The 27,946-nt window shown below is 46.7% G+C and overlaps 1 protein-coding gene across 3 annotated transcripts; it reads left to right on the top strand.

The window, feature by feature from the left end:
* Positions 1 to 128: 128 nt before the first annotated feature.
* On the top strand, positions 129 to 27,282 carry LSR (lipolysis stimulated lipoprotein receptor). 3 transcript variants are annotated; one of them, XM_079989199.1, is made up of 10 exons: positions 130 to 583; positions 5,274 to 5,603; positions 14,732 to 14,851; positions 18,810 to 18,866; positions 20,967 to 21,113; positions 21,529 to 21,699; positions 22,851 to 22,910; positions 24,347 to 24,475; positions 24,642 to 25,270; positions 26,366 to 27,282. In XM_079989199.1, the coding sequence occupies exons 1-10, from the start codon at positions 523 to 525 to the stop codon at positions 26,399 to 26,401; spliced, it is 1,740 nt and encodes a 579-aa protein (XP_079845325.1). In that variant the 5' UTR covers positions 130 to 522; the 3' UTR covers positions 26,402 to 27,282. The 3 variants fall into 3 exon arrangements, with proteins under 3 accessions (XP_079845327.1, XP_079845325.1, XP_079845326.1); XM_079989201.1 differs by lacking the exon at positions 24,347 to 24,475 and having other exon boundaries at positions 129 to 583; XM_079989200.1 differs by lacking the exon at positions 18,810 to 18,866 and having other exon boundaries at positions 132 to 583.
* The last annotated feature ends 664 nt before the right edge of the window (positions 27,283 to 27,946 follow it).

Genomic DNA, 27,946 nt, shown 5'->3' with positions numbered 1-27,946 from the left:
GCCCGTCCTTAATACGGCCGGGGGGAGGGCTGAACCACCTACTAAAAGGGTTGGGGGGGCCGGGTCGGGAAGGTACAGGTGAGCTTTACTTTTTGCCTTCCGTACCAATGACCTCGATGTAAAAGAGGTTCCCAAAGGCGGCAAACGGACGGGCTTCCACACCACACCGAAAGCCTTTCCGTGGCCGGAAAGCGCCTCAGCAGGTTCGCGTCTCTCCTCCACGCCACCCCCCTTTCTCCTCCTTTATGGGAGTTGGTAGTTTCCGTCGTTTGGGCGAGGCACCCACAGCGAGCGCTGCACCTGAGGCGCGCGGAGAGAGCGAGAGCCCTCACAGGGGCTCGGCAGTCGGGTGTAACTCGGGGAGCTTTGCGCGGGGCGCGGCTGTTCCTGAAGGATTCGGCTGAAGAGTCCGCGGAGGGAAGAAGGGGCCGAAGTAGTGAAGGATCCGACGGAGTTCTCGCTTCCCGCGCCTTTGCCTGCGGACGACCCCCCCCCGCGTCTCTCAAGCCAGCGGGGTGGGAAATGGAGACTCGGCCGGCCATGCTGCCCTTGCTGTGGCTCTTGGGGAGCGCCTGGATCTTAGGTAAAAAGAACTTTTTAAAGTTTTTTTTAAAAAAAAAACAGCGCGAGCGGCGAGACCCCCTTCTGCCTTGCCCCTCCACCCTCCTCTGGGGGAAACTCGTCCGGGGTCTTCTTTTTTTTGGCGGGGGGGGGGAGAGAACTCGAGAGCTGATTGGGCGAAGGGCTCGCGCTCCTTTCTCCTTCGCGCTGACCTTTTGGTTTTGTTTTCTTTGGAGAGCTCAAAGGGGGTTTCTGTCTTCCAAAGGGTATGGGGATATTTCGCAACTTGGGAAACCCACCTGTTCCAAGGTGTGGGTTTCCTGGTGAGGAAAGGGTATACGACTGCTGTTTCCTCTGCGCCCACCCGCTTTTCACAAAAAAGAAAATAGGGTTTCCGACAGGCAGAAATTAACAGAGTGAAGCCTTTTTCTTATTATGGAAGTGATGAGGGAAATCAGCACCTGTTAAGTTTCTAGCTGTTATGTAGTTGTCGAAAGATAAGGAAGTTGGCAACTGAGATGATTTATCTATTGTATTTGGCTCCCATCTTTTTCTCCAAAGGGTTGCAGGTGGTGTATAGAGTTTTCTCTCTTTCTCTCCCTTCCCCACATTTAATTGCCTCAACAACCCTGTGAGGTACGTTAGGCTTAGGGGCGGTGACCAGTGATTTGAAACTTGGTCCTGTAGGGAGGCCAAGAAGCTTGTTTTCCCTAATCTGCTTCCCATACCTCTGGGATGTAAAATACATGCCTTTTCTCTTCAGTTCCTGGGCCAACCTTCTTGGATTGAAAAACAAAGTTGTCTTGTTGGCTCCCTTCCCGCAAGACAACAACCTTTCTCAACTTGAGGGATTGTCTGTGTCTTTCTTTGCATATAGGTTTGCCTGGTTACAGCCCAATGATCTCTGCCTTGTTGACTTTGACTCCCTCAGTTTGTTGGGAGAGGAGGCTCATTGGGAGATTTAAAGGAACAGGGGCCAAAACAAGACCTAGTAACCCCATCTACGTGTTGTAGAAAGTGCCTGTGTTTTCAAGGATATAAGGAAAGGTAGTAATGTCCAGCATCAGGGAATCTTATGAAAGCCTCGTTGGAATTTCAACAGTGTTTAATAGTTGGTGGAACTAAGAAATCCTTGCTCGCTGAGAAAAGTACCTTAACAAGTTTCCAGCCCCATGGGAGATAAAAAAAACATTTGCTCCAGGGGAAAAGATTGGGATCAGCCCATTGGTGTCTTAAATTTAGGCATGCTGTTATACCCCTTCCCCCACTATTGGCTGGGATTAGGTCTACCACATGGCAGGGTGTGTGCTTTGCATTTAATGGCCTTCCTCCAAAGTAAACACCCAGGAAAGGACTGATAATTGTTTTTGCTCAAACCTTAACCCTTTTCTGTAATCCTAGTTTCATGACCTAGAGAGAGGGATGGTTCTTCTGTAGCAGGTGATGTCACTTGTGTGGTGGGTGACTTGCTTAGAAGCCTGGAGTCTACTCAGACCCAGCTTGTGGGAAATGTGGTCATCTCCGTTCCTCTCTTTTTCTCGGGTGATGTCTCATCTTGGCTGCTGTGGCAGCCATGACACGCCTGCCGAAACTGATCTCTGTACCAACCCACCCCCCTTCAGGCGAAACCACGGGAGCAAATAAAAGGAAGAAAGTTGATTCAAGCAGTGGACAGGGGTTTGTTTTTTTCGGTGAAAAGGAAATTTGGATTGAAAATACTAGTGCAGTGGACAATGTAAATATCATTCAGGCACCTAATAAAAACCACCTTGATCTGTCAGGGTTTTTTGTGTGTGAATATTGCTGGTTTGCGGGAACTCTGTGCTTTTCTAGACTGTTTGCTACCTGAGAAGCTAAACAGAAAGCAAATGACTGAGAGGATAGGAGTGAAAGGGGAGGCACCTGGGAGGAGGAAAAGAGAATGGCTAGGGTGGGGGGGTTGAGAGAAATTTGAGTGCTGGGAAAGGAAGTTGGAGTGACATAGAGAATTGTGTGTGCCTTCCTCTCTCCCCCCCAAACCCCTCATTCAAGTTGAATTCAGTAAATAAAATGGTTCCTCTTGCAATTGTATAATAGTTTCATGAGTCGTCTCCCCTCCCCCCAAATATGGTGCTTTTGGAGCTACCATGGCACAGACACATAGCTCTGAGGTACATTTCCTCATGGATCCTTAAATTTTTTTTATAAGGGGTCCCCTTAAAGCACCATCACATCAAAGGTCACCTCTTTTTACACAGATATACTTTTTCTGTGATTTTCAATTGATTAGATGTAAAAATCATGAAGATCCGTGACTTGAGCCAATGTTCTTTAGTACTGACAGGCACCAGAACCCCTAGTTTATTGTGACAGTACCAGGCATGGCCTCCCCTATCCTTCTCTGGTTGGGCCGTGAAGAAGAGGTCAAAAACTTTTGCTCCTGTTTTTGCTTGATGTCTGAACCGAACATAATGTGTTTAACTTACTAGGATTTGTTTACAATAAACTAATTTTACTTTACTACACAAACAAACTGGCTTCTTTTAACAAACCATGGTTAACATTTAAGCATATTTCAGAGTTCAGATGCAACCATAATTGACTATCATGGTGTCTGAGCACAGCCAGTACATGAAGTATTTATGCATGCCAGCTTGGCTGCATATGTGGAAAGGTGAAATACTTGGGGCGGGAGACTCCTATTGGAGTTTTGAGTTTCAGGGTTGATTATGAACAGTGGTTGTTGCATGACTTGGTAATCAGATCAGAAGAATTTTATTTGCATCAGCCACTAGCCATAGCAATAAAATAAAATGTACTGAAGATAGAGGTAAAAACTTAACTATGCAGAATACATTTTGGAGCTTTACATCAATAAATAATAGGTAGCAATTGGTGTTGACAAGTGTTATGAATAGATTAAGAAGTAGCTGTGGCCTATCACTTCATTTAAGTGCTAGAATGTGGACTGGTTTGATTGGAAGAAAATGGAAGGTGTGTTTATGTAGTATTGCAAATAGCTGCTCCCCTAAATTAGCTGCAAGTAAATTGCCTCCCGCCGACTAGGTATGAATGCTCTGCTGAACTGGAAAAACTGTTGTGTGGCTAATATACTGCAAGTATGTCTTTGTGGATTCGCAAGTTCCATGTAGGCTTATTTACAAGGCTTGGCTAATGAGTCAGTTGGATTACTGGGGAAGATGAGAATAACATATGCTGGGTTAGCAGCCCATCGATAGGAAGTCATTTGTTCCTTTCAGAATGGGAAACGATTTTCTGTAACCCAGAAGCTGCTGCAAGTTTCCCCTTCTTCAGGCTGGTTTTCAGTTACTGATTAACCCTCCTGGTTTAGCAGGTGTAGCTCTAGTTCTGTGTTTAGAGCAGGGTGAGGGAACTGGTTAGTGGTAGACTCAATTGCACCCCCCCCTGGCTATCTTAATGATGCAGTTGTGATTGACACATGTCAAAGTTCAGTGGAGGTTGCTGGGACCGCTGATCAGTAGTGACTGCAACCACCTTTGAAGAGGTACTTTCAGCACCATTCAGGTGATCTTCAAAGAGGCTTGGTGTAGCCACCAATAAGCTGATTTAAAAATGGAGCATTTCCCGCTCTCTGCAGAGGAAGCAGTTTGGATTCAGAGTGCTTCCTCCAGTGTTTTGAATCAAAAGTGTTTCCTTTGGAGAAGGAAAAAAAAGCTCCAGACATCAGGTGTAGAGCAGGTGGAGATGATTTGTGGGAAATGTTTTTGCAAGTCAAATTGAGTGCTGTGGCAGGCCATATTGGTGCTGGAGGTCTCCCACCTCTGGTTTAGAGAAAGAAGGCAGCTGGATTGTGGAAGTGTCTAAAATGCAGAGCTGGAGAAAATGTTACTCTCAAACCTTTGTGCTTGTTTTTTGTGAAATGTACAGTATATAAATATTGGAGATAAAATAAAGCCTGGTGAGTCAAGGAAAGAGATTGTCTTGAGAAAGATTCCTTGAAGACAGACTAGAAACAAAGGCTCATGGGGTTCATGTCTCTCTCTCTTTTACCCCACAATCCTGCATTCCTTTTTGTTTGAAAGATACCGATAACAACTCTCTGGCTTTCTTTTCTGGCTGTTAGCCGGAAACGGGTTAAGGGTATGAATGAAGTCAAATGCATAATGGTTCTCTTGCCTGTGAGAGTGCATTTCCTCACTCTGTGCTAATGCCAGTTCTTGTTCCCTGTTGAAGTAGTGATAAAAACCTTTGGCTTAATAAATTTGCTTCTGCATTTGTGACAGCAAAGCTCTCTAGCTCACATCACGTGTAGAAAGATATATCAGATTCCCAGGAGGCTAGACTGTGGGATATTTCCTGCCTTGTCCATCAACATTTGACAGGTTTAGATGGCCAGCATTTAGTTACAGAAAATGCTGTGTTTTCACTGAGCTTGCAGACACCATGTCTGATTTCCACACTTGAGACTTAAGTGTTTATTTCCTCTTGAAAGATGAAGCAGAGAAGCCAAACTGGCTTAACTAGGTGGTAGGGCTGACTGCATGGCCCTGAAATGAATTTGTTAAAAAGCGTGAGGGGCGTTTGCTAAGAGGATAAGACAGGATTATTCACAGTCCTGGATTCAAGTGTGCAATGGTCGTAGTAATTGACTGTGGTGGAGAAACATTCCAGGAGGGAGCTCTGTGGCATTTTCTACTACTTTTCTGCTCATTACAATGTCGTCCTATCTGACTGTCTGCTCTTATCTCCAGATCCTGCCTCTGCAATGCAAGTCACAGTGCAGAACCCATTCAACGTGGTCATCCTATTTCAACCTGTCACTCTCCAGTGCAACTACCAGACTTCGGCCACCACGCCACCTATTGTCACATGGAAGTACAAGTCTTACTGCCGGAGCCGCCTGGCAGATGCCTTTAACCCCAGCAGCCAGGACAGCCAGCTGCAGCAGAACAACCCCGGGTACAACCCATATGTGGAGTGTCAGGACAACTCCAGGACGGTGCGGGTTGTAGCTACCAAGCAAGGCAATGCAGTGACCCTTGGGGACTTCTACCAGGGCCGGCGCATCACCATCACCAATAGTAAGTAAATAGCAACAGGAGCGGTGGCTGTTCTCCAAGAACCCTAATAGCAGCTGCTCTGTGAGGTAGGTTAGGTTGGGAATGTTGGGGCCAAAGTCACCCAGAAAACTTCTTGTTTGGGCAGGGATCTGAACCTAGATCAAAGTCCCATAGGCTAACTGTGGCATCAGATTGGCTTTCTCAAAGAAGGTATGTATGTATGAAGAGAAAGCAATGTTCTAGGTGGGCACAGGATGATATAAGTTAAGGATGTAGACAGGTCGGGATCATGGAATAGAAGTCAAGATCTGGAAGTTGCACAAATGGAAGATATTTTTTTTAAAGCATCGTTCAGTCAGATCTGGCTTATGTTGGAGACAAAGACCGTGAGCTTAAAACACTGTGGCTTATTTGTGACTACAGATTCACAGCTTGGTACAGCTTCCCAGTGGCTTTATTCTTCTGTTTGTCTTGATTTTTTTTGGTACCCAGTTCCTGCTGTCCTGTGATTCTGTCAGTTTCACTGATGCAGGCTGTTGTGTTTGCAGTCTTCTTGCTGTGGCTCAGATTGCTAGGTGCCATAGGTTCCTTTGGTGAGAACAGCAGGATATGCATTCTAAAGACAAAATAACTGTTGGGCCAGAGAGGAGCATGGCCTGAGGGTTGAAGGACTGCATTTGGCCTGAGGTTCGCCACCCCTGGTCAAATGTTTAGCTGTCTTCAGTGGTGCATAAGCCCTAGAAGGATGGGGTGTAAATTTTCATATAAAATAAAAATATCACAGGGCTCTTGTAATGATTACTGGGTAACATTATGTGAAGTGCTTTGAACGCATAAAGCACTGTCTCACTTCTAAAGTATTCTTTCCCCAGGCTTTCTGTTTTGAGTTTCATGGGGCTTTTTTAAACCTACGTCTTATCTGTAGCACAAGCAAGAAGAAAGGCAAAGTGCCAGGATTACAAGTGGGTGCGACCAGATTCCACACCTTCCTGTGCCCCAGTTTCTCTGTTGGCTGGAGCTAGAGAACAATAAGTTTACAAGTGCTGGAATGATTAGCTGTGCTTCCTGGCTAGGCAACTCCTCCCCTAGCCTAACATACAACCGCTTAATGTGCAGAGAGCATTTCAGTTCTGTGAGAAAACTTAATCCTAAAAGCCTTTGGAAAATTGAATTTTTGATTATTTGGCCTCAAGCTACAAAAGCTGAATTTGCAGGCAGTGCAGTCCCCAGAGTTCTGTGTAGCAGCACTCTACAGGCTATACTTGACAAGAGACTGATTTTGTCATGTAAACTCAGTAAACTCAGTGCACGAGTTCCCAGTAATCCATGTTAAAGCCAAAACCAATAGCCTAGATAGTTGAGTTTTTGTCAACTCTTGTTGGTAACAGCCTCCCCTTCCTGGGTCTTTCTCAGCCCAGATGCTTGAGATTAAATGGAGGTGCCAAGAATTCAGTGTGAGACCATACAGGCAAAGAATGCTATGCCTCTAAGCTTCTAAAGAGAAATTGTGGTGTTGCAACGGTATTCACATTATTGTATGTATTAGGAGTCTTCTGTGGTGGAGAGAGAGACTGGGTGATAGGTGCTTGAGTCACTTAACAATTTGACAAATCACAGGCTTCAATGAAAAATGTGCTGCCTGGGCTAGTAGATTTGAACCACAAACTGCAGGCAGCAGGTACTTGATGTGGCAGGATTGGGGAGGGTCAGAAATCTGATTGTAATTCAGGGGTCGGCAAACTAAGGTCCGCAGGCCGGATCAGGCCCAATCAGGATCCGGCCCGCGGACTGTCGGTGGATCGGCATGAGGATTCTGTTTGTTCGGGCTGTGCCATTTTTTCCCTGTGCCATTCCATTCCCCCCCTCTCCCCCCCCCACACCGCAGTGGCACCTCCTCCTGGCTTCTCCCTGCCCTACCTAGAGGAGGAAGGGAGCTGGCTGAGCACCATTTTAAGCAGCCCCTCTGGAGCCAGCCCTTTCGCGGCTCTTCTTCCCTCCGCCGCCACCCTGGTGCTCCTGTAGACCAGAGAGACCGAATTAGCTCGCTCTGCCTCCCCATGGGAAAAAGCAGTGGTGGTGGTGGTGGTGGCAGCCCCAGGGAAGGTAAGCGCAGCGGCTGGGGCTGGGGGGTGGGGAGGAGGACTACTTGCCCCCCTCGCCTCTTCTTCCCAGCTCCTCCTCCCTTGTGCTGCTTCTCCGGCCCGCCACAAGGTCTGAGGGACAGTGGACCAGCCTGCGGCTAAAAAAAATTGCTGATCCCTGTTGTAATTGATGGAACATGGCACTGAGATGTGTAGGGCGAAATCTTCTAAAGCTTTTTAAAAGGTCAAACCCACCACCCTCGGTTGTACAAACCCTGGAGTACTTAAGCAATGTACTCTCTTTATGTTTCGCTTGCATTCACTCTATGTAGGTTTTGAGTTGTTGCTTCTGTATGGATTGAATGTTGTTGTTTTTTTAACACCCTAAAGTATTCTTGCTACCAGCAAATGAACTGCTTGGGGCCCACTACAAAATACATCTTATCAATCGTAAAACACATCTTTTCAACCCTGAAAGGGCTTTGAATCCAGTTCTTCTACTTCTAAACCCCAACAACCCTGTTAACTGCTTTTTGAGGATATTGGCAGGTATTGCACAACTGGAGAACAGCACAGTTCACTGGTTGATAGCATGACTTCTGAAAGCAGCAAAACACTATGCCAGGGGCAGGGAACATGCTGGACTGCCAACTTGCATCCTCCCTGAGCATTGCCCACATTTGCTGAGGCTGCCAGGAGTTGGAATCCTGAAGCATCTGGAGGGCCCAGGTTCCCACATTCCTGCGCTAAGGAGATAGAAAAGAATCTTCCATTCTCTCTTCCATTCTAAGGGGTAAAGAATCAAACTTGGTGTTGTACCTGTCTTTTCCAGCAAGTATAATCTTAGAGGCATCTTCCCTTTCTCTCTTGCAGAGAAGGGAATGCCTTCTGTTGTTGTTGTTTTTTAATTGTCTCAAAATTACTTCCAACAGATCAATCAGACACCTTTTTAGTCTGATTTAAGGTTGCAGTCCTAAACACACTTAGTCGAGAGTGAACCCTATTGGCTGTGGTGAGGCTTGGTTCACGCATAACAGACTATGACTCTGCAAGAGAGTCCATGTTTATGGGTAACTGGAATGAAAATGGCAGCTGCTTTGCTCCAGCGCCATTCCTGCTGTTGCCACGCTGGCCAGAACTAAGCCAGCTTAATGGTTTGTCTCCTAGCAAATTGAGAGCTGTAACCAAGGTTTGCACTTTGTATACTGCTTATGGTTTGCCTGAGCATGACAGACCATGAGCCTGGGGTTGCATGTAATTCTAAGGCAAACCATGAACTAGCTTTGGGAAGAAGAGGAGGATGAGGATGATGATGATGAGGAGGAGGAGGAGGAGGAGGAAGAAGAAGAGTTTAGATTTGATATCCCGCTTTATTGCTACCCTAAGGAGTCTCAAAGCGGCTAACAATCTCCTTTTCCTTCCTACCCCACAACAAACACTCTGTGAGGTGAGCGAGGTTGAGAGACTTCAGAGAAGTGTGACTAGCCCAAGGTCACCCAGCAGCTGCATGTGGAAGAGCGGGACGCGAACCCGGTTCACCAGATTACGAGTCCACCACTCTTAACCACTACACCACACTGGCTCTGGAGCAGGGAAGAAGCAAAGTTTCTGCTCTGGGTACCTGCACCTTTGCTCTTTCCCTCTAAGCCAAAGTTTGTCTTATTATTGGGACTGTTTTCCCAGTAAGCATGCATAGGATTAAGCTGTATATATTGCAGCCCTAGTTCGTTTAAAATAAAATAAACCAAATAAAAATAATTACAAATTGGGACCAAGAACAGCAACCATTTTGCAATCTTTTCACTATCTCGTTCCTGCTGTTGTGCATCACAAAATCAACCCCTGCTAAATTCTGGCAAGTACTGCTGCTTTCTTTTTCTCTCTCTTATGAACTCTGACATCAGCAAAGACTTGAGAGGAGAGGCAAAACAGGAATAAACAGCATTTACTGTTCCAGCAGGCCAAAAGTCCATGGCAAAAACCTACAGCTTGTGATAACATGTTTCAAAACAAGTGTCGATCGCCAGATTTGGAGTCATCACAGGGATGTTCTCTTTCTTGCCTCCCTGCAAACCTATGGAAAAGATTGCAGTGTGATAACAGGGGTTTTTTCTCTCCTGCTACACTAGGGTCTGACTCACATTGCAGAAAACCAAAACAACCCTTTTGGACACCTGGGCTGTTTCCCCCCTGCTGCGTAAGCTCTGCATAGTTCTCGTCTTAGTAATGGGCAGAGTGGATTTAGTTGTGAAACCTTCAGCATCACCATAACCAGCAGTTAAAAAAAATAATTGCAATGCACTTTCCATCCTTGCAGCACTTTCTAAGCACCTAACTGCAGTTATTTCAGGAAGCACAGAAGGTCTACTTAAAAACTTGGTGCAGCTTAGGCTGATGTTCAGGTTCTGGAAACAATTGGTTTGTAGAATATGCTGATATTCCGCTGATTTGCAAGTGTTGGTGCACACGAAACAGGGATGGTGAAGTGGTGGCTCAAGACCTTGGTGTGGTCCTGGCCTTTGTACAGAATTTTAATCTTAAGAGTGATGCAACATTTTCTCAGTAAGGAACAGGAGAGGGTGGGGAAAGAATACACATGTGTATTTGCAAAACCCATCTATATAGGTTTTTAATGATCCCGTCCAACTCTACAATTCTATGATTCTAAGTTGCTGTGCTTGAGCATGTCCCTAATATCTCCTGGGCTTATGCAGGTGGCGCTGTGGTCTAAACCGCTGAGCCTTTTGGGCTTGCCGATCAGAAGGTCGGCGGTTCGAATCCCCATGATGCAGTGATCTCCCGTTGCTCTGTCCCAGCTCCTGCCAACCTAGCAGTTGAAAAGCACGCCAGTGCAAGTACCACTGCGGCAGGAAGGTAAATGGCTTTTCCGTGCACTCTGGCACTCTTCACAGTGTCCTGTTGCATCAGAAACAGTTCTGTAAAAGTGAGGCCAACCCCATCAACTCTTGTATTGCCACTGCCGGTGTATCTGATATTTGCACATATATCGGTTTGCTATGGGGAAACATTCCTGAGTGCTGTTGCAGAACAAACCCTATAGCAAGGCTGCGGGTTCCCTGCCTGAAAAGACCCAGTTTCTCATTCCTGCAAAACAGCAGAGATGCTGTTTGTACCAGGGGTAGTTGACATGGTGCCCTCAGGATGTTCTTGGACTACAGCTCCCACAGGCATTCTCACTGTGGCTGATGGGAGAGAACATCTAGAGGGCACCATGTTGGCTATCCCTGGTTTTTACAATCAGAGATAGGGAGCCGTACTTGTTGCTTCAGCAACTGCGCTAGAATGTGTATGTGACCAATTTCCTTCTCCCTCACCCAATGCTGCCTCTGTGGACTTGTTAAAGTGGAAGAAGTTGAAGGCATAAATTGCCACCAGGTGAGTTAGCATGTGGGGAATAATTGCATGTTATTTTGGGCTGTATAAGGAAGTGAGGAAGTGGTTTCCCTGTGATCTTAGGTGTTGATGGCTTGATCTACCCAACTAATTGTTCTTAACCTGGCCCAGCCAGAAACCTTGGAGCAAATGAGGAGTACCAGAATCCAAACCAGCTGAGAGAAAACCCTTTTCCCTGCACTTCCTTGTCTCTCGCCCTATTTCACGCCTCCTATATTTTCCAGGATTGAGTCATTCATTCTCCACACTGACTTTCCCTTGGAGAGCCTTGATGGGCCAAAGCTGTCTACTTTCCAGAGAAGGGAGAATAAATGGCCCATGAATTGCCACACAGCAGCACTGCAGAGTTGTGCAGATGAGGAAAAAATAAATACTTGGGAGATTCAATACATCCTGTGGGCTGGTCCTTGCCTGCTTGCGATTTAATTCTACTTCACGTTCAACCATTTCTGCATCCTGGTATGACTCAAAGAAGGGAAAAAAGAGCATCTGCTAATAGCCCTTACCTAACCATAGCAAGAGCATCCAATGCAATGTGTTAAAATTGTAACTTCCCTTTTAAGAAGGGAAGTATCACTGTTGATGGATGGAATTTTGTACAGGGAATATTTTTTTCCTTGAGACTTTGGGCAGAGAATCCAGCAAAAGTCTCAAAACAAACTTTTCCCCCTCCTACTGCTGGTGAGTGGTCCCAGCATGAACTACCACTGCATTGGATACTACCTTCTTGTACCCTCCTACTAAATAGAAGTGCTTACCTGCACAACTCTTCATCTTTGCAGACCTCCATCCTCAGCCAGGCACAGAGATTGGTCAGTAGTGTAACATTTTCAGAAGTGCAGGGTCCCTTCATCATGGTCACAAGCCACACCCCTTCTAAGATTATGCAAGTTAATAATAATAATAATAATTATAATAATAATAATAGAGGTACATTGCAACAATCAATGCTGATCTCCATGTGCTCCCTTCCTGTTAGATCTATTTTCTGTGCACACACACGGGCAAATGATTTGGTGTGCTCCAATATAGTGGCTTGTGCTCTACATGAAGTTCAATTGTGTGTAGAAGAACTTGCACACCATAAAAAAAAACCCTGAATAGCCTTGTGTTTTCGGTTTTCATAAATGCTGTCGGGATATCAAGCCATTTATCAGGAGGAACTGGCAACAATCCTAGGCACCCTGCTTGATTCCCTGTTGACCTCCCTGGCTGCATTCCCCAGCAGGCGCAGGCAAGGTCTCGATCGGCAATTCTTCTCAAACGTGAGAAGAACACACCTCTCTTTCCTGCCCCCCTGGGCAGGGGAAGGAGATAGACAGAAACGTATTTACATGCCTTTATTTCTGTCTTTGCAGCGTTACAAAAAACGTGACTGCTCTTTTCAAGCTCCAGCAGTCTAGAAGCTAATACTTCCTGGATAGGAACAAACGGAAGAGCTCATATTACACTCTGAGCTAATTCCGGTGGTTCGCACTGTGAAATGACTGTCCCTCTGATTCCCACGGGCAGTCCCAACATTCCCATCTTGTTTACTTTTCAAGCTAGCACTTTGCAGCTGCATTGCATCCATATCGTAACATACTCCCCCATATGAATCAATGTGCGCTGCGAATATAGCTTGATCCAGAGAAGAAAACAAACAGTTGTTATACATATAACAATCCCCTGTTGTTTCAGTTCCACCCTTGGAACTACCAGCCACTGATTTCCCCAGTGTACCTCTCTGGTTGTCTGACTTCCAAGGAACGAGTGCATCTGCATTACCTTGGCTAGGAATGTAGTGTTACGCTTAGCAACTACCTGTTGTGTCTTTGTCTCTGACTTAGACACAGCTTCAACCTGTCTTGAGTTGTCAACAATAGTAACACATGCAACAGCTGAGTTAGCAAACTCTTTTGAATACCTCTTGGGTGGTACACCCTTTGTAACTCTCTCGGACCTGCGTATGAGGTGCTGATCCTCTCTGCTTACTGGTTCAGTCTCAGGACTCTTTGGAGAACCAGTTCCAATAGTAAACCGTGGTTCATCCTCCACCTGTGAAGGTCTAGCCATTGTGTGAGATTTCCTCTCAATGACTGTGTCAACTGAGCTCTTTGAGCTATCACTGTCACTCTCAGTACCACTGTAATCAGTAAAATCATCATCTGAATTGTCCTCAGTGGGAAATGTGTGAACAATTACTCTCTCCTGTTCAGGAGCACTCTTTAGAAATTTTGTGAGAATCACCTGACCAGATTCAGACAAAATTACCCTGTAGAGACCCTTTTCATAACCCACAAAAATGCCTCTGGCATTCTTCACTCCACCTGGAGCTTCAGTCCTGACATGAGACCCAAAAACCTTAAAATGGGCTACAGAAGGTTTTCTGTGAAATAGTTTTTCAAAAGGAGAACATCCCAAACCTTGTGAAACCTTTCTCATCCAAGAGTAACAAAAACACAATAACGATTCCGCCCAATACTCATGTGGCAAATGTGAACTCAGCAATTGCGCCTTCATCCCATTTTGCAATTCTTTGTTCACTTGCATACAGACACTTTTGTTCCATGGACCTGCTGAAACAGCAACCTTGTGCCTTTTGCCTTTCTCATCCAGGAAATCTTGAAAATCCTGTAAAAGAAAAACTGGCTTTTCATCTGTGAAAAGACAATGAATGTTAGCACCATGAACAGTTTTAACCTTGTCACAAAACTCTTTAAACCTTTCTAAGGCTTTGGAGCATACAGTGCCTAAGAACCTTCCTTTTTTGTGCTGATTGGGCTGTTCTTGGATGCTGGAGACAGGGACACTGCTGCAGAAATAGTAATGGGTGTTTGACCCTTTGCAACCTTGGACTGCTGCTTCACTGAGTGCAAGGAGGAGAGCTGCCTTAGGTTGTCTCTCTTGTCTGTAAAAGAAGGTGTAGCAGGGACAACTGCCCCCCCCCGTCAAACCCTCTTGCAAGAAGTTGCTGGGCAATTTAATTGTGAATTTGGAATGTGTTTCCTGGAGAAGCCCCTCTGACAGTTTCTGGCTTAATCCTAGGACTTTTTTCCCTGGCAGGGTAGGATGGCTTGCCTCTGCAGATTTCCTTTTTTACTTTTCGCGTTCCTCTTGAGCAATGAGTCTTCCACCAATTGAGAGAGGCCCAGTATGGTTGCCTATTTCTGATCTCCTTGCAGCAGAAAAGCTAGGTTAAGCTTTTGAAAACAATTCAGGCTGAAATTGAGGCACAGCTTCTCTCTAGGATCCAGAGCTCGCTTTCAGAGACAGGTGCTATTCAACACTTGTGCACAAAATACTCCACCTTGCTGCAGTTTCCAGTTCTTACAGATAGGTAAATTTCCTTAAATGAATGGTTGGAAAGGTAGGTATCTGTATGGTTTCTTGTCATGAGCAATGGTTTGCAGCTTCCTGCGATGCTCATAGATTCCTAAGACAAAAACCAAACTGATGGTACAGTTTATAATAACCAGCGGAAGAATATTATTTTTCTTTAGAACAATATTATGGTTTCGTATGTAGGAATATACAAGGTTTCCCTACAGAGGCGCAACCTTGAGAGAAGATGCCGTGACTCTGCTTAACATTCATCTATCCAAGGAGCTGACTTTTAGCATCTGGGTTGATACTTTTTTCTTCTTCTCTGCCTTCTTTTTCATCCTTCTCTAGATGCTGACCTCAGCATTGACCAGACAGCTTGGGGAGACAGTGGGGTGTACTACTGCACAGTGACTTCCAATCAAGACTTGCAAGGCAACAACGAGGCCTACGCTGAGCTCATTGTTTTGGGTAAGTGACAAGGCTGCTGTTCAGCACACAGGAATCTCTCAGGACAGATCAGGGCAGCTTAATTGCATGCTGTGGGAGGCTTCGTAGGAGAGGATGCTCTCGCACAAGTCTAGCTGGCCTACTGGGTAAATCCCCAGGAGGAAAGGAAGACCTGGATGGTTGTCAAGCTTAGTTTGCCCTGCAAAACTGGTGTGTGTACCTTTGCTTTCCAAGTCCCACCCACTCAGAAGAAGATAAGGGGTTTTGGTTCATCCACAGAAGAATGAGGTGATGTAGTTCATATTGCAGATGGTAGCTTTTGTTTTTTACTGCTTGCCCAGATTTGTTGGGTTACAAAAATACACCAAGGAGAAAAACAACACAGAGAAGAGAGATGCTGTGCTAGTTTTCCTCAGACTTTTTAAATGTAAGGAAGCATCCAAAATGTTTATCTCCCCACCTCAATAACTCAGGGTCTGAACTGGTGCAGTCCATTCTGTTGCCCAGGCTCTACTGCAGGGGTTGGCAACCTAAGGCCCATGGGCCACAAGCAGCACATGGGGATTGTTTAACTGGCCCATGGACCCCCGCCCGCCCACTCAGTCAGCTCCCATGTGCCTTGCTACTGCGTGGAGCAGAGCGGGGACTGCCTTCCGCAACGCTGGCTGGCTTCCCATTGGCTGCAGGAAGCTCCTGCAGCCAATGGGAAGCTGTGCATGCCTCCTCCACGTCGGAAGGAGCACCGGAAATAGCGTTTGCGCGTGCGTGCGCGCACACTCTGGCCCACGGCGGCATCTGCAGGACTTTGAACTGGCCCAAGCCACAAAAACTTTGCCGACCCCTGCTCTACTGCCTTAGCCTGCTTTGTGCGCTGCACCAGCAGCCTCAGAAACAGCTTCTGGGACCCCAGCACTGTGCTTCCTGTCCTAGCACCGGCTGCATCCAGGCTGGCATATAATTCCTTCGGTTTGATTGCCTGCCATATCAGCCCCACTGCTTTATGCCCAGCTTTGTTACAGCACTGGATCCCTCGCACTCCCAACCTATGCCACACCCTATCTGTGTAGACACACAAAAATTTGCAATCAGGTGTCCTCTTGTAGTCAGTTGTAAATACTCTCCAGTGTGTGTGTGTGTGTGTGTGTGTGTGTGTGTGTTCTGGGAACAAAGCAGGGTCTCTGGACTGGAGCCAGGGTGCAGGTTGATCTTTGTTTGCTATGCACACAGGGCTCTTTCTTTGCAAAACCTCTGTGTGTGTGTGTGTGCGCACGTCTGTGATACTGTACTGGAGGAACCAGTTCTAAGTGCGGGTGGAGACTGGCATTCTGAAGTGTCCCTTTATCGTGGGCAGTGCCGCGTCACCCTGCCCTGTAACATTGGCCCCGGTCATGAGGAATTTTGTGTCCTTTGTGGAGCTTAAAAAAATACTGTTCTTGTATATTGTTACTTAAGCAAAATGCATGGAATTTTGCTTATTCTACATGTTTCTGCCTTTCTCAATGATTGTGTGCTACGAAGGGCACACAAGCCTTAATGCTACCTGCTGGAAATATTATTGCTTGAGTTGCCAGGGACTGATTTTGGGACCTTGTGCATATGCAGTAGTAGTTGCAGTTAAGACTGTCTTGGGTAGCAGGGCTGGGAACAACCCTTTTGTTTTGTCTGAGGACTTGGGGAATTGTTGACGGTCGGAAATGGATCAGTGGTCTAACTGGGTGAAAGGCATCTTAATATGTTGCTTGGCCTAATCCCACTCACCCTCTTCCTTCCAGGTCCGTTGTAGTTGGATTAATTTCATAAGGCTTTGCCTGTGTACTTTTCAGGCTCCTTGTTGCATACATTAGGACTAGAAGCTCGTTTTGTTCTTAAAAGAACAAAACCAAACACAGATCCTTCGTGTTGAATTTTGTGCACCAACACGCTGCTTGTGGGTTGTGTGCTGTGAGCAGATCTTCCACTATGAGAAGCAGAGAGGAAATGAACATGAATGGACTTTCCTGCAGTGGAAGGGATTAAGGGTGTGGAGCATTGTATCTTATCTGCTTTGTTTATTAACATCCACGGCTCCCAGTACGTTTCCGAGCACAATTCAAAGTGCTGGTGCTGACCTTTAAAGCCATAAACGGCCTCGGTCCTGTATACCTGAAGGAGCGTCTCCACCCCCATCATTCAGCCCGGACACCAAGGTCCAGCTCTGAGGGCCTTCTGGCGGTTCCCTCATTGGGAGAAGTGAGGTTACAAGGAACCAGACAGAGGGCCTTCTCGGTAGTGGCGCTCACCCTGTGGAACGCCCTCCCATCAGATGTCAAAGAGATAAACAATTACCTGACATTCAGGAGACATCTTAAGGCAGCCCTGTTCAGGGAAGTTTTTAATATGTAACGCTGTACTGTTTTTAACACTTGATTGGGAGCCGCCCAGAGTGGCTGGGGAAACTCAGCCAGATGGGCGGGGTATAAATAATAAATTATTATTATTATTATTATTATTATTATTATTATTATTATTATTTGTATACCAAGGGGGCAACGTGCCCTTGGGACCCAGTTTGATTTGGTTTTCAAACTGCTGCTGTTCTTCGTTGCGTTCTTTAATTTGTATTTTGCAATTTGTGCTGTGATTTTTACTTAACCTTTGCACTCATGGCTCTTGGCTAAATGAAACCTCCATGTCTAGAGCAAGTATATCTCTGTGTACTGTACTTCTAGGGCAAAAAACAACAACATGCGAGGGCAACTGGCCCTGGTGAGCTTCTCAAAGTCATCTGTGTGGCCACTATTAGAATCAAGATTTCAACTAGGCAGATCGTTGGTCCTATCCTGTAGGCTCCTGAACAACTTTCTAGCATTGCCTGACTGCCAAGTTAACTAATGTTCAGATCTGTGACCTGGTTCTCGTCCCACGCAATTATGTTGTTTACATCAATCCATCCTCTGGGGGGTTCTAGGAGTTCTTCCCCCAGAGGGAGCAGAGCAGGCAGGGAATATATTGGGATGCCTCTGTGCAGGCAGCTATTTCATACTGTGTGTGGTATTGTCTTGAGGTTTTCTACTCCCAAGTTGGCTAAAACTGGGAGATCTGCTTTCTTCCAGATAGTACCCTCTCTGTGGAGCTTGTCTGCTTCCTGCCAGTTCCTGTACTCTTCTTTTTCCTCTATTTTTTTTTATGTCAGAAACCATATTCCACCCCCAGGCTCAGGAACTGCAGCAGGGTGATGTGCCTGGCTGTGCCAGGGTTGCCTGTTCTGAAAAAATGTCGGTTGCTTACAGCAGGGCCTGGGAAAGGAAATATTTTCCCAAACATTCCACTCTGTAGGTGAGAGTGCGTGCCTGGCTTGCAGTTGCTCCATCAGGGGGACGGATGGGGACACACACACAAACACACACAGGAATGTTAGTCCTTGCCTCTCTGTCTTCTCCATTTCCTTAAGACAAAAGCAATGAATGGGCTTATCTTAGGACAAGGTAACAATTGCAGGTTCATCACTTCTTGACTGCAGCATTTAAATAAGGACTTCTGTGCATCACAGATAAATCGCTGCAGATGGAATTTCTGATATTGCCATTTGCCCCTCTAGGGTTCCTTTTCAGTCTGCGGGCCACATTTCCTCATAAACAGCCTTCCAGGGGCCACATGCCAGCACGGCATGCCGGAGGGGTTAGCCTTTGTACAGTGGGCTTCATTCCAGTTGTGCAGAAGTCTCTTGTTTTCCACACACACACCTCTCCCATCATTCGTGCAAGCACAGGGCATTATGATAGTCAGAGGAGACATTCTAGCCAACCAAAGCTGTTGAGGAAAACACAGAGCAGGGACGGCGTGGGTCTGGGGTGAGTCCCAAGGACAGAGGTCTGGAGGGGGCTGCATTTGGCCCTAGGTTCCAAACCACTGCTTTAGCTGGCCCAGAAGTGCCTGCCTCCAGGAGCAGCCAGCTGTATTTAGTAACTTTCTTTCCCCTGTGTTTTTGTTTGTTCTGTAGGCAAATCCTCCGGTGTCTCAGAGCTTTTGCCAGGCTTTCAGATAGGGCATATGGAAGGTACTGGCTTTGCTTCTTTTTCCATGCTGTCTTTCCTGGGGTTGTGAGGGGTGGGTGGATAATACTCCTTTGTTCTTTAATATGTCCTTTACTTGAATCTGTCGGGGTAGCAGTAGGCGTGCCTGGGTTTGGAAAGGAGTCCAAAATGTCTGTCTCTTAGGGTACTTCTTTTGTTAGCTTGCTAACACTGCAAAACTCTGTAGGCTTCTTTTACGTTTCTTCCAACCTCCCCACCCACCCACCACCTACCTCTAACTGTGATGTATAAGAGAACCTGTCTTTTCATGTCCCTGCTGTAGAGATGCAGGCTTAAGTGCAGTGTGCGATTTAGGGTCACTTGAGCCTGTAACTGAATTAGGAGTGGTTCACACATACATTGGGAGTGTGTACCTAAAAAAAATAAAGGTCAAGTGTGAAGACATCTGAAGGCAGCCCTGTTTAAAGAAGTTATTAATGACTGATGTTTTAATGTATTTTTAATCTTTTGTTGGAAGCCACCCAGAGTGGCTGGGGAAACCCAGCCAGATGGGCAGGGTATAAATAATGTGTTACCATTATTATTATTATTATTATTATTATTATTATTATTATTAACGTTACCAACATCTGGATTGTGCAGAAAACACATTTGGGCAAGCTGGAACGGGCTGCAGCCTACTTGCCGAGTGTAACTTCATAGCAAACCTTGGTGTTCATTTGCACATGATATTGTTATGATGATGGTATGCACAGGGGTTGCTGTTGTGTCTTAACACTAGCACCCTCGATAAACTGTGTATTGGAGTTCCCCATTGTCCCTGATCACTGGCCATACCGGCTGGGGTGCTGGGAATTGTAGTGCAAAACATTAGGAGGGTGCCAGGTTGGTGAAGGCTGGGTTATGCATTGTTCTGATATTCTTTGGCTGGAGGGCATAAGCAAAGGGTCCCCAGCTTTGGTTTGTCAGGACTTGCTTAGGGGCTGCTGCTATGCAAGTCCTTTCAGCCCCAGCAGCTAGTGAGCGGGAAGGGTAAACCACACTGGTATCCTACACAGAACGCAACTGCTTGCGAAGCAGAAAGGCAGTCCCCTAACACTCCATTAGAAGTTGGTGGGAGAGCTATACTTAAAACCATGCTCTAGCCAGCTGAACACAACCAACTCATCCTGGAAAACTATCCTTAGATGACGAGGACTGCTGAGGCTGGCTTCAAAGCATGAATGATGGACACCAGCACGTGAGAACTTGCTGCATTTGACAGACTTAGGTGGAGAGATCTGTACCATGAGGCTTTGTCCATCTTTGAGTTGTGATGTGTATGAGTTTGAAAGAGAACACGCTCCATACTGCAAGTTCTGCGGTCTTCATCTGTTGGGCTAATCCCAGAACCTGTGTTGGTAATATATGGAAATTGGTCTGCCAGTCTAGGTTCATATTTCATTTTGCAGCTGTAGGGCCCTTGAGTTTAAAGAACAATGTATAAAAGCAGTAGATAAAGTGCTCAATAGAAAGAGAAGGAATGAGAGGAGCAAAAAATGTGGCACGCTGAAGGCTTTTGCTTCCCTGGGCGACTTGTTAGGTGTAGGTTCAGCATTGACACTGGACTTCCGCATCACTGACACATGGGAGGGATTTTGCCTCTGCAAAGCAATCTTGGTGCAGCAGTCCTTTTGCTAAGGAACAGCAAGAGGGGGATGAGGGCCTGATCCTGATCCTTTAGGAGACAGAACAGCGCAATGAATGGGATAGATGTAGAATGAATGTCTAGATATTTATCAGCCCTTTGGGATTCAGGATTCAAGAGGACCTGTTGGCATGCACTCAGCATGCAACAGGATCAGTTAGGGTCTGAGAGGAGGGACTTCCGGGCCTGGGCAATGCAGGATCTTGTGTGAGGAGGGGGCAGAAATTGTCAGTTTACTAAGGCTGTCACACTGTGAGAGCTGTATATTCGGGCAAGGAGTGCCTGGTAACACAACTGGCATTCTCTTCCTTAATTGAAGCTTGTTGACTCCTTGTAGAAGCTGCCAAGATGGGCTAGCCTTTCTCTCTAGATGGAACTTGATTCATAGGCTCTGTCTCAAAAGGACTTTTCCCTCCCCACCCCCCTTTCTTCCCAGACTGGCTCTTTGTCGTCCTGGTGGTGTTAGGGTTCTTTCTGGTCTTAATGCTCTTTGGGATCTGCTGGTGTCAGTGCTGCCCTCACACCTGCTGCTGCTACGTCCGATGCCCCTGCTGCTCTGAGAAGTGTTGCTGCCCTGAAGCACGTAAGTCTTGTTCTTCTCTTCCCCTGAACCGCGAGAGCAGGCAGAGCAGCTTCTGTTCTCAGATCTGCCATGAACCTTCTGCCTGACCCGAGGACAAATTCTCCCATCTTTGTGTGATTGCCCACAGGCTTATTAGTAAAACACCCTTGGCTCTGTGTATGAGCAGTCCCTAACTTTTCCCAAGCTACCTAATGCTTCATTATATCAGCATATTTCTGCAAGGGAAACATGGGCAATATGGAAGCCATCTGCCTACATTTGCACTGATGAAAAGCGGAGCAGGGCAGATGTTATCGCTGAGCCTGAATTTGTGATTCCCCTGAATGTTGCTGGAGGAATGCACTGAACATTTGGCTTAGAATTCCTCTTTTCCAGCATTAATATATTGTAATCCCTAACACAAGCATGTCTTCAGTCTACCTTGCAGGGAAAGCTGCAACTTCAGGGGCCCCCAGTGTTTATGCACCCACCCTCTATGCATCCAGTAACCATCTGAAGCAGGGGCCCCCAGCCACTGTGATCCCCATGGGTCCAATGCCTGCCATGTACAATGGTTATGGAGTCGATTACGACAGAGCCAGTTCAGGTAAGTGGCTTCTCCTAGCCAAATCCTTGCTGTCCCAGAACTAGTTCCCTGCTGGACTGAATTGACAGTTCTATAAGGCTTTGTGCTAGCCAAGGGCCTGACTCTTGTCAGCTCTCATTTGGGCTTAAACCCTAGTCTGCTGGGTGATAGAGCTGGTTCCTCACTTCCTGTAACTATTTGGGCAGCTGCTGTCTTGCTCAACACAGTGATAAGCACATTCGGCTTTGGAAACAATCATGTAGAGGGGGATGGTGGGCTCTCCTTCGCTGGAGTTCTTCAGGCAGAGCAGGTGGTGAGGATCCTCTGGCTTGCGGGTCAGATGTGGCCTTTGAGGCTGTTTGACCCCAGACCACACCCACCTCCCCACACCTGATGTGTGATGTCAGGGGTCAGGCAAGTAGAGAAGTGCTGCCAGTGCACAACCAGGGGCTTTAAAGTGATTTACTCCAGCTACAAAATATGAGGCTAATGAAGAGCCCGAGACCATCTGGGCTGTGAGTCCTCGTTCCTGCCTACATGCCTTCCCCCGTCCCTGGCCTGGGAAGGCACAGCCCTGACTGACTCCAGCTACAAAAGCTGAGGCTGCTGAATAGACAGCTGAGTAGGGTTTATTGAGGGGAACTTATTTTATTTTAGAACTTACTATGATTTATGTGGAAATTGTCCAATTTGTGTACTTCTTGATGTTTTATTTGTTTATGCCTACTTTTGCCATTTTTGAAATTATCTGATTTTTTATTATAAGCTGCCTTGCACATTGTTTGAACCTATGGAAAGGCAGCATACAAATAAAATTATGAATTAATTAATGATTGTGCATTGGCAAAAGAAGGCAGGCTTCACCTCTGCCACCCAGTGACTAATAGGAAGTAGAGCTGAAGCCTCCAGAATTGGCTGTGCATCATGCTTTGAAGGCCCAGCTTTTAAGACTTCAAAGTGCCGAATCACCTGGCATCAGGTGCTTGACAGGCAATGCTAAGTAAAAGGGGTCTTGTTTACAGGGTACAACAATGAGCCCCAGAACTGCAAGAATGACCTGATATTGCTTGTACAAGTTTGCAGGATTGAGGAGTGTAGGCTTGAGCAGTCATTCTCATGGCTGAATACCAAAGTTCTTTGACAATCCTTGCTGTCTCTTTATATCATTGCAGTTGGTGGGAACAGCTCCCAGGTGCCCCTCCTGAGGGATACAGATAGTATTGCAAATGCTGGTAAGAAACATGTGTATTGGGGATAGAAGCAGAACTGTCTGCTTGGACCTTCATTGAGGGGCATATAAAAACGAAGCAGTGACAGCAGGCAACCTTTTGGGTGGGCAAGTGCTTCACCCTTGGCTGAACTAACCTGCTTCATTGTGGGGGAGCTGCTTATGAGTTCACATGGGGAATTGTGCTTTTGTGTGATCCAGCTGTTTGTATTTGCAAGCAACTGAGGTTGAAAGCTTATAGGGTGTGGGGAGAGGAATATTGAGGGCTAATGCTTCCCTCTGCTGCACAGAAGCAGAATTGCTTGCTAATTAATAAAGATAGAGCAGGAAATTGCTCATGTAGCGAGTTTGCTTAGGATTTCCTTCACACCTTCCAGATGCACACTTCTCAGGATAGAATGAGAGGATACTGCATAGGCTTCTGAGATATTGTCCTGTTTGGTGCCCAGGAAGGGCACCTGCAAGATCCTGGGCAGCTCATCTCTACCTCTTCTATGCTGAGCAGGGCCAGCAATGGTGCCTCTTGGAGGAATAGCACCCCACCCCCTGCCAAAGTATCTTAACTGGGAAGAGTTCAATTCCCCCAGTGGGCCATCGCTGACCATATTGGGTGGACAAGTTCCTATATAGAATCTTCAAGCTCCCAGAATGCAAATATGTGGCCCGAAAAGAAAGCTAAAAATGCAGTAGCAGCAAAAACAAGCCAGAAAATGGACAGACTGGCAGAAAGTGGACAGATTTTAAAAACTCCTGCTTGGAACAGAGGCGGCAAAAGAACATAGGCAGGGTGCTGTTGCCCTCTTTGTACTGATACTCAGTTCTGTAGCACACCTAGTTTGAGCCGTTGCTCGGACTGTGTGTTCCAAACATAGCTGTGCTGAATACTTGGCTGCTGCATGGTTTAGGGTCATAGTTCCACAGATGTATGAATGCTATCCTGCCATCTGCACTTAGAAAGCCTTGGAAAGGGATTCATGGAGACAACGACTGCCTCTTGGGGAGAAACGCCATGCTCAGCAGAGGAGAGAATTTTCCAGGCTGTGTTGGGAGGACCTTTCCCAACATGCAGAGAAATGTGCCCTTGTTCATAGAGTGCCTGTTGCATCCTGGAGGTTCCTCCTTTATTTTTAAATCTGCTGAAGCAGGCGATGAGGTTGTCGTTTATTCTCCCACTTTTCTTCAGCCAGACCCTTCATCTGCTGTAGGCTGTGCAGGCAGGTTGGGGGACAGCTACAGATCAAAAGAGTGGGAGAGGCAGGGTGCAGGAGAAGGGACAGCTATTGCCTCTTTCCAGTTCAGAACTGCATTTTCTTGGTGGTGGCCAAATCCCTTGGTTGTAGCCCTGTTTGCTGCGTTTTGTCCCATGGATGATATTTGGCTCCCTGCAAATGGGGAAATGGGCCTCTGTCCTAAAGCCTGCTCCTGATGTCTCTTCCCCAGCTGTGCGCAGCGGCTACCGCATCCAAGCCAAGCAGGATGACTCCATGCGGGTGCTCTACTATATGGAGAAGGAGCTGGCCAACTTTGACCCCACCCGCCCGGGCCAGCCTAATGGGAGGCTTGAGAAAGGTACTTTGATTGGGTCCTTCTTTACGTGTGGAAGCACACCACGGGGCTCCCCAAGAGCAGCCCTCAGGGACAGCTGTTTTTTAGGAGAGCATGATAACTAGCTGACGATTCATTTGCAGCACGGTGGCCTAGAAGCTTTTGACCCTCTCTCGCACTTACTTTCCAGCCTCCGTGATGAGCGAACTGAGCTCTCTGCATGAGGACGATCGGCGCTATGAACTGCGGCAGGGGCTGGGGCGGCTGCGCGGCCAGGCCATGTCTCCCATCAGCGACGTAGAAGAGGAGAGCATGCGGAGCAGCGAGACCAGGCGCTTGCTACCCCCCTTGCGGCGTGGCCACTACGAGGACCCTCCATCGCGAGGCTATGGCCGGCGGCCCCGATCCCGCTCAGTGGATGCTCTGGATGATCTGGACCGAGACCCTTATCCAGTCCGGCCCAGGAGCCGCGGCCGACATGGCTCTGATGATGACGAGTGGCACCGCCGCGACTATTCCCCGGACTCCCGCGATGACTATGACCGCTACGGCGGACGGCGCAGCCGGAGCAGGGATGACCTGAGGGACCTGGACCGATCGCACTACGATGACCGGATCTTGCAGGAAGCGCTGCGGCGGAAGCAGAAGGCAGGCGGCCGTGAGGACCGGGATCATGCCAGTACGTCGAGTGGGAGGCTCGGCAACAGGAGAAACGGAGATGATGATAGCAATGGGTTCCCCCCGCCGCCGCCGCCACCTCCGTACACAGAGACAGAGTCTGTTTCTTCCCGTGGCAAGAATGATCGCAAGCTCCGGAGGGTGAGTAGGGAGAGCACCCTGCCAACGTGGTGCATGATAGCATTGCTTTGGAGTTTCAGATGAAACATGGCCTTCAGTTGATTGCTGGATCCTTTTACGTTGCTAGTGATTCTTTTCTTTCTCCTGAGGAGATTGAGCTGTTGTTGGAAGAAGGGGTTCAACAGAGGAGATGTTCCAGGGTAGGAGTGGGTATCTTCAGGTGTTGCGGGACTCCCAGTTTCCATTCACACCAGCCAGCATAGCCGGTCTTCAGGGATGACGGGAATTGGAGTCTAGTAAAGTCTAGGGAGGCCACAGTCTCCCCACCCCTGTTCTTGGGGCTGACCCCAAATCGAAGACCCAGTGTTGTACTGATAAGAGCAACTGAAGTGATTGGGGTGGTTCAGTCAGCTTTGTAAAGGTAAAGGGACCCCTGACCATTAGGTCCAGTCGTGGCCGACTCTGGGGTTCTGGCGCTCATCTCGCTTTATTGGCCGAGGGAGCCGGCATACAGCTTCAGAGTCATGTGGCCAGCATGACTAAGCCGCTTCTGGCGAACCAGCGCAGCGCACAGAAACGCCATTTACCTTCCCGCCAGAGCGGCACCTATTTATCTACTTGCACTTTGATGTGCTTTCGAACTGCTAGGTTGGCAGGAGCAGGGACCGAGCAACGGGAGCTCACCCTGTTGCGGGGATTCGAACCGCCGATGTTCTGATTGGCCAAGTCCTAGGCTCTGTGGTTTAACCCACAGCGCCACCTGTGTCCCAGTCAGCTTTATAGGGGAAGATTATTCCAGCAGCTAGGGCTTTTTAGGATCTGCTATGGGAATTTTCCTTAAAGGAAGACTAAAACTAACTTTCTGGTTAGTGGCTCCAAGATAGTAGAATTGGAGACCCACCAGTATATGTCTTTATTATTGAGGCTCAGGAAGCTGTGCAAAGGTGTTTTAGGGTGCCTGTGTTTGGATCTTAGTCAATAAAAGTGTGTGCATCTTCTATTTGTGGTGTTTTTGTTACATCTTGTGGTGTTAACAGCCTTGGGTTCTAAAGATCTGGTGAGATATAAATGTCTTAAACTGTATTACTAAACCTTGACTTTCTTTTTGCCCTACAGAACCATGCTGTAAGCAGGGAAAGTTTGGTGGTTTAACCCTTTTCATACCTCTGCCTTGGGTAGATGAGAGAAGTCCTGTGCCTTGGACAGCTACAGCAACTGCGACTTGGCTTGTTGATATGAGCTTTATTCACCTGGAGTCTATAAAGTGGAGCAAGTGGAGCTTTCGTGTATGCCCAGCTGACAACAGGGACTGGTCGACTGGACAAAACTTTAGAAACGGACCTCTTGGTGCCTTAGGTTTAACTTCATTGCATATCAGCTGAGAATCTTAAGGAGTTTGCACTGCAGGAGAACTTTTAAGATCCTTTTTGGGTGCTCCTTTTAAAATTTCAGGCCTATGTGTAGTGTTCAGGAGGGCACTTGAACGCGATCCTACAGTACTGTACTGGAAACGGAAACTAGTGGTCTTATCCTGCCAAAAGGAGATCTTCCTCTCCCTTTACCTTTTTGAATAATTTTGAAGACAATTCCAAAGAGAATCTACTGGAACTACATTTTCTGCATAGGTTTTTGAAGTGCTTCAAAAACATTTTTTTCTTTTCATTTTATTTTTTATTCCATAAAATTTATGTACCGCTTGATTGTAAAAAAACAACCACCTCAAAAGCGGTTTATGAAAGTGGTTTATACATGAGTTGTGTGATTTTGTGTGTGCAAGATTTTTTCCCTTTGTAAACAAACTATAGACTGCCAGTGCTGTAAATATTCTAAGGCAGGCATGGGAAACCTGTGGCCTCTCAGATGTTGCTGGACTACAAATTCCATCACCCCTGACCCCATTTGCTGGGGCTGATAGGAGTCTTAACAACAGTGGCATCACAGGCTCCCAACCCTTGTTTCTAGAGTGCAAAGAGCTTATACTTTTGTTGAGATTGCTGTTTTATAGAAATGAAAATAAAACGAGTAGGATCGAATTCTTGACTAGGATGTGATGTTGGAAAAGGGTGGGTGAAAAACATTCCCTCTTACTAGTTTTTGTGTATTTTTTTTAAAAAAATTAATTATTATTCTGAGGTGGGTTTCTTTTTTAAAAAAAGCACATGTAGAGCATTTTAGAGGTGTTAAAGCAGCTGTGAAGTTAGTTGCATAAATGTTCATGTTTGTGCAAGTAGGCCACCACTAATTAAAGCCTGAACATAACAGCATAAATAAAGGGTCATGCAACGTTGAATACTACAGATTTCTCCCCCCCCCAACAAAATGGTAAGTTCTATGCCTGTAGTGCTGAGAATTACATCTTTTGCCTTGACATTTTCCATTTTAGAGACCACAGTATTAAGTCATTTTAAGGCAACTGTTTGCTGCAAACTGTGTTTCCAACTTCCTATGAAAGATCCTCTGCCAGTGGTAGCAGTGACATTTAAGCCGGTTTGAGGATGGTGTAAAGTCTGTAATGGACACCCATGTTAGGAACTTGTAAAGATTTGCCATAGGAGAAGCCTTGAGAGGAGGAAAGGCTTTTAGGGGGAGGAGAGAGGTTATTATTAAGGCCTTCCTCCTGTGCCTATTTTCCCACTCAAAATCTACAACTCACAGCTGCTTTTCCACTCCTGGAGAAAATACTTTGACTAGAGCAGA

This window comes from Podarcis cretensis, assembly GCF_951804945.1.
Source record: "Podarcis cretensis genome assembly, chromosome: 8".
Taxonomy (NCBI): Eukaryota; Metazoa; Chordata; class Lepidosauria; order Squamata; family Lacertidae; genus Podarcis; species Podarcis cretensis.
The sequence above is the reverse complement of the archived record's forward strand: the minus strand, read 5'-3'. Positions and strand labels throughout refer to the sequence as shown.

What these genes read in the sequence shown, in the direction of transcription:
- LSR (XM_079989199.1), top strand. Translation starts at nt 523, where the DNA reads ATGGAGACTCGGCCGGCCATGCTGCCCTTGCTGTGGCTCTTGGGGAGC. An exon ending in GCGCATCACCATCACCAATA is followed by an intron (nt 5,604 to 14,731) that starts GTAAGTAAATAG and finishes ATCCTTCTCTAG; the next exon opens with ATGCTGACCTCAGCATTGAC. An exon ending in CGCTGAGCTCATTGTTTTGG is followed by an intron (nt 14,852 to 18,809) that starts GTAAGTGACAAG and finishes TTTGTTCTGTAG; the next exon opens with GCAAATCCTCCGGTGTCTCA.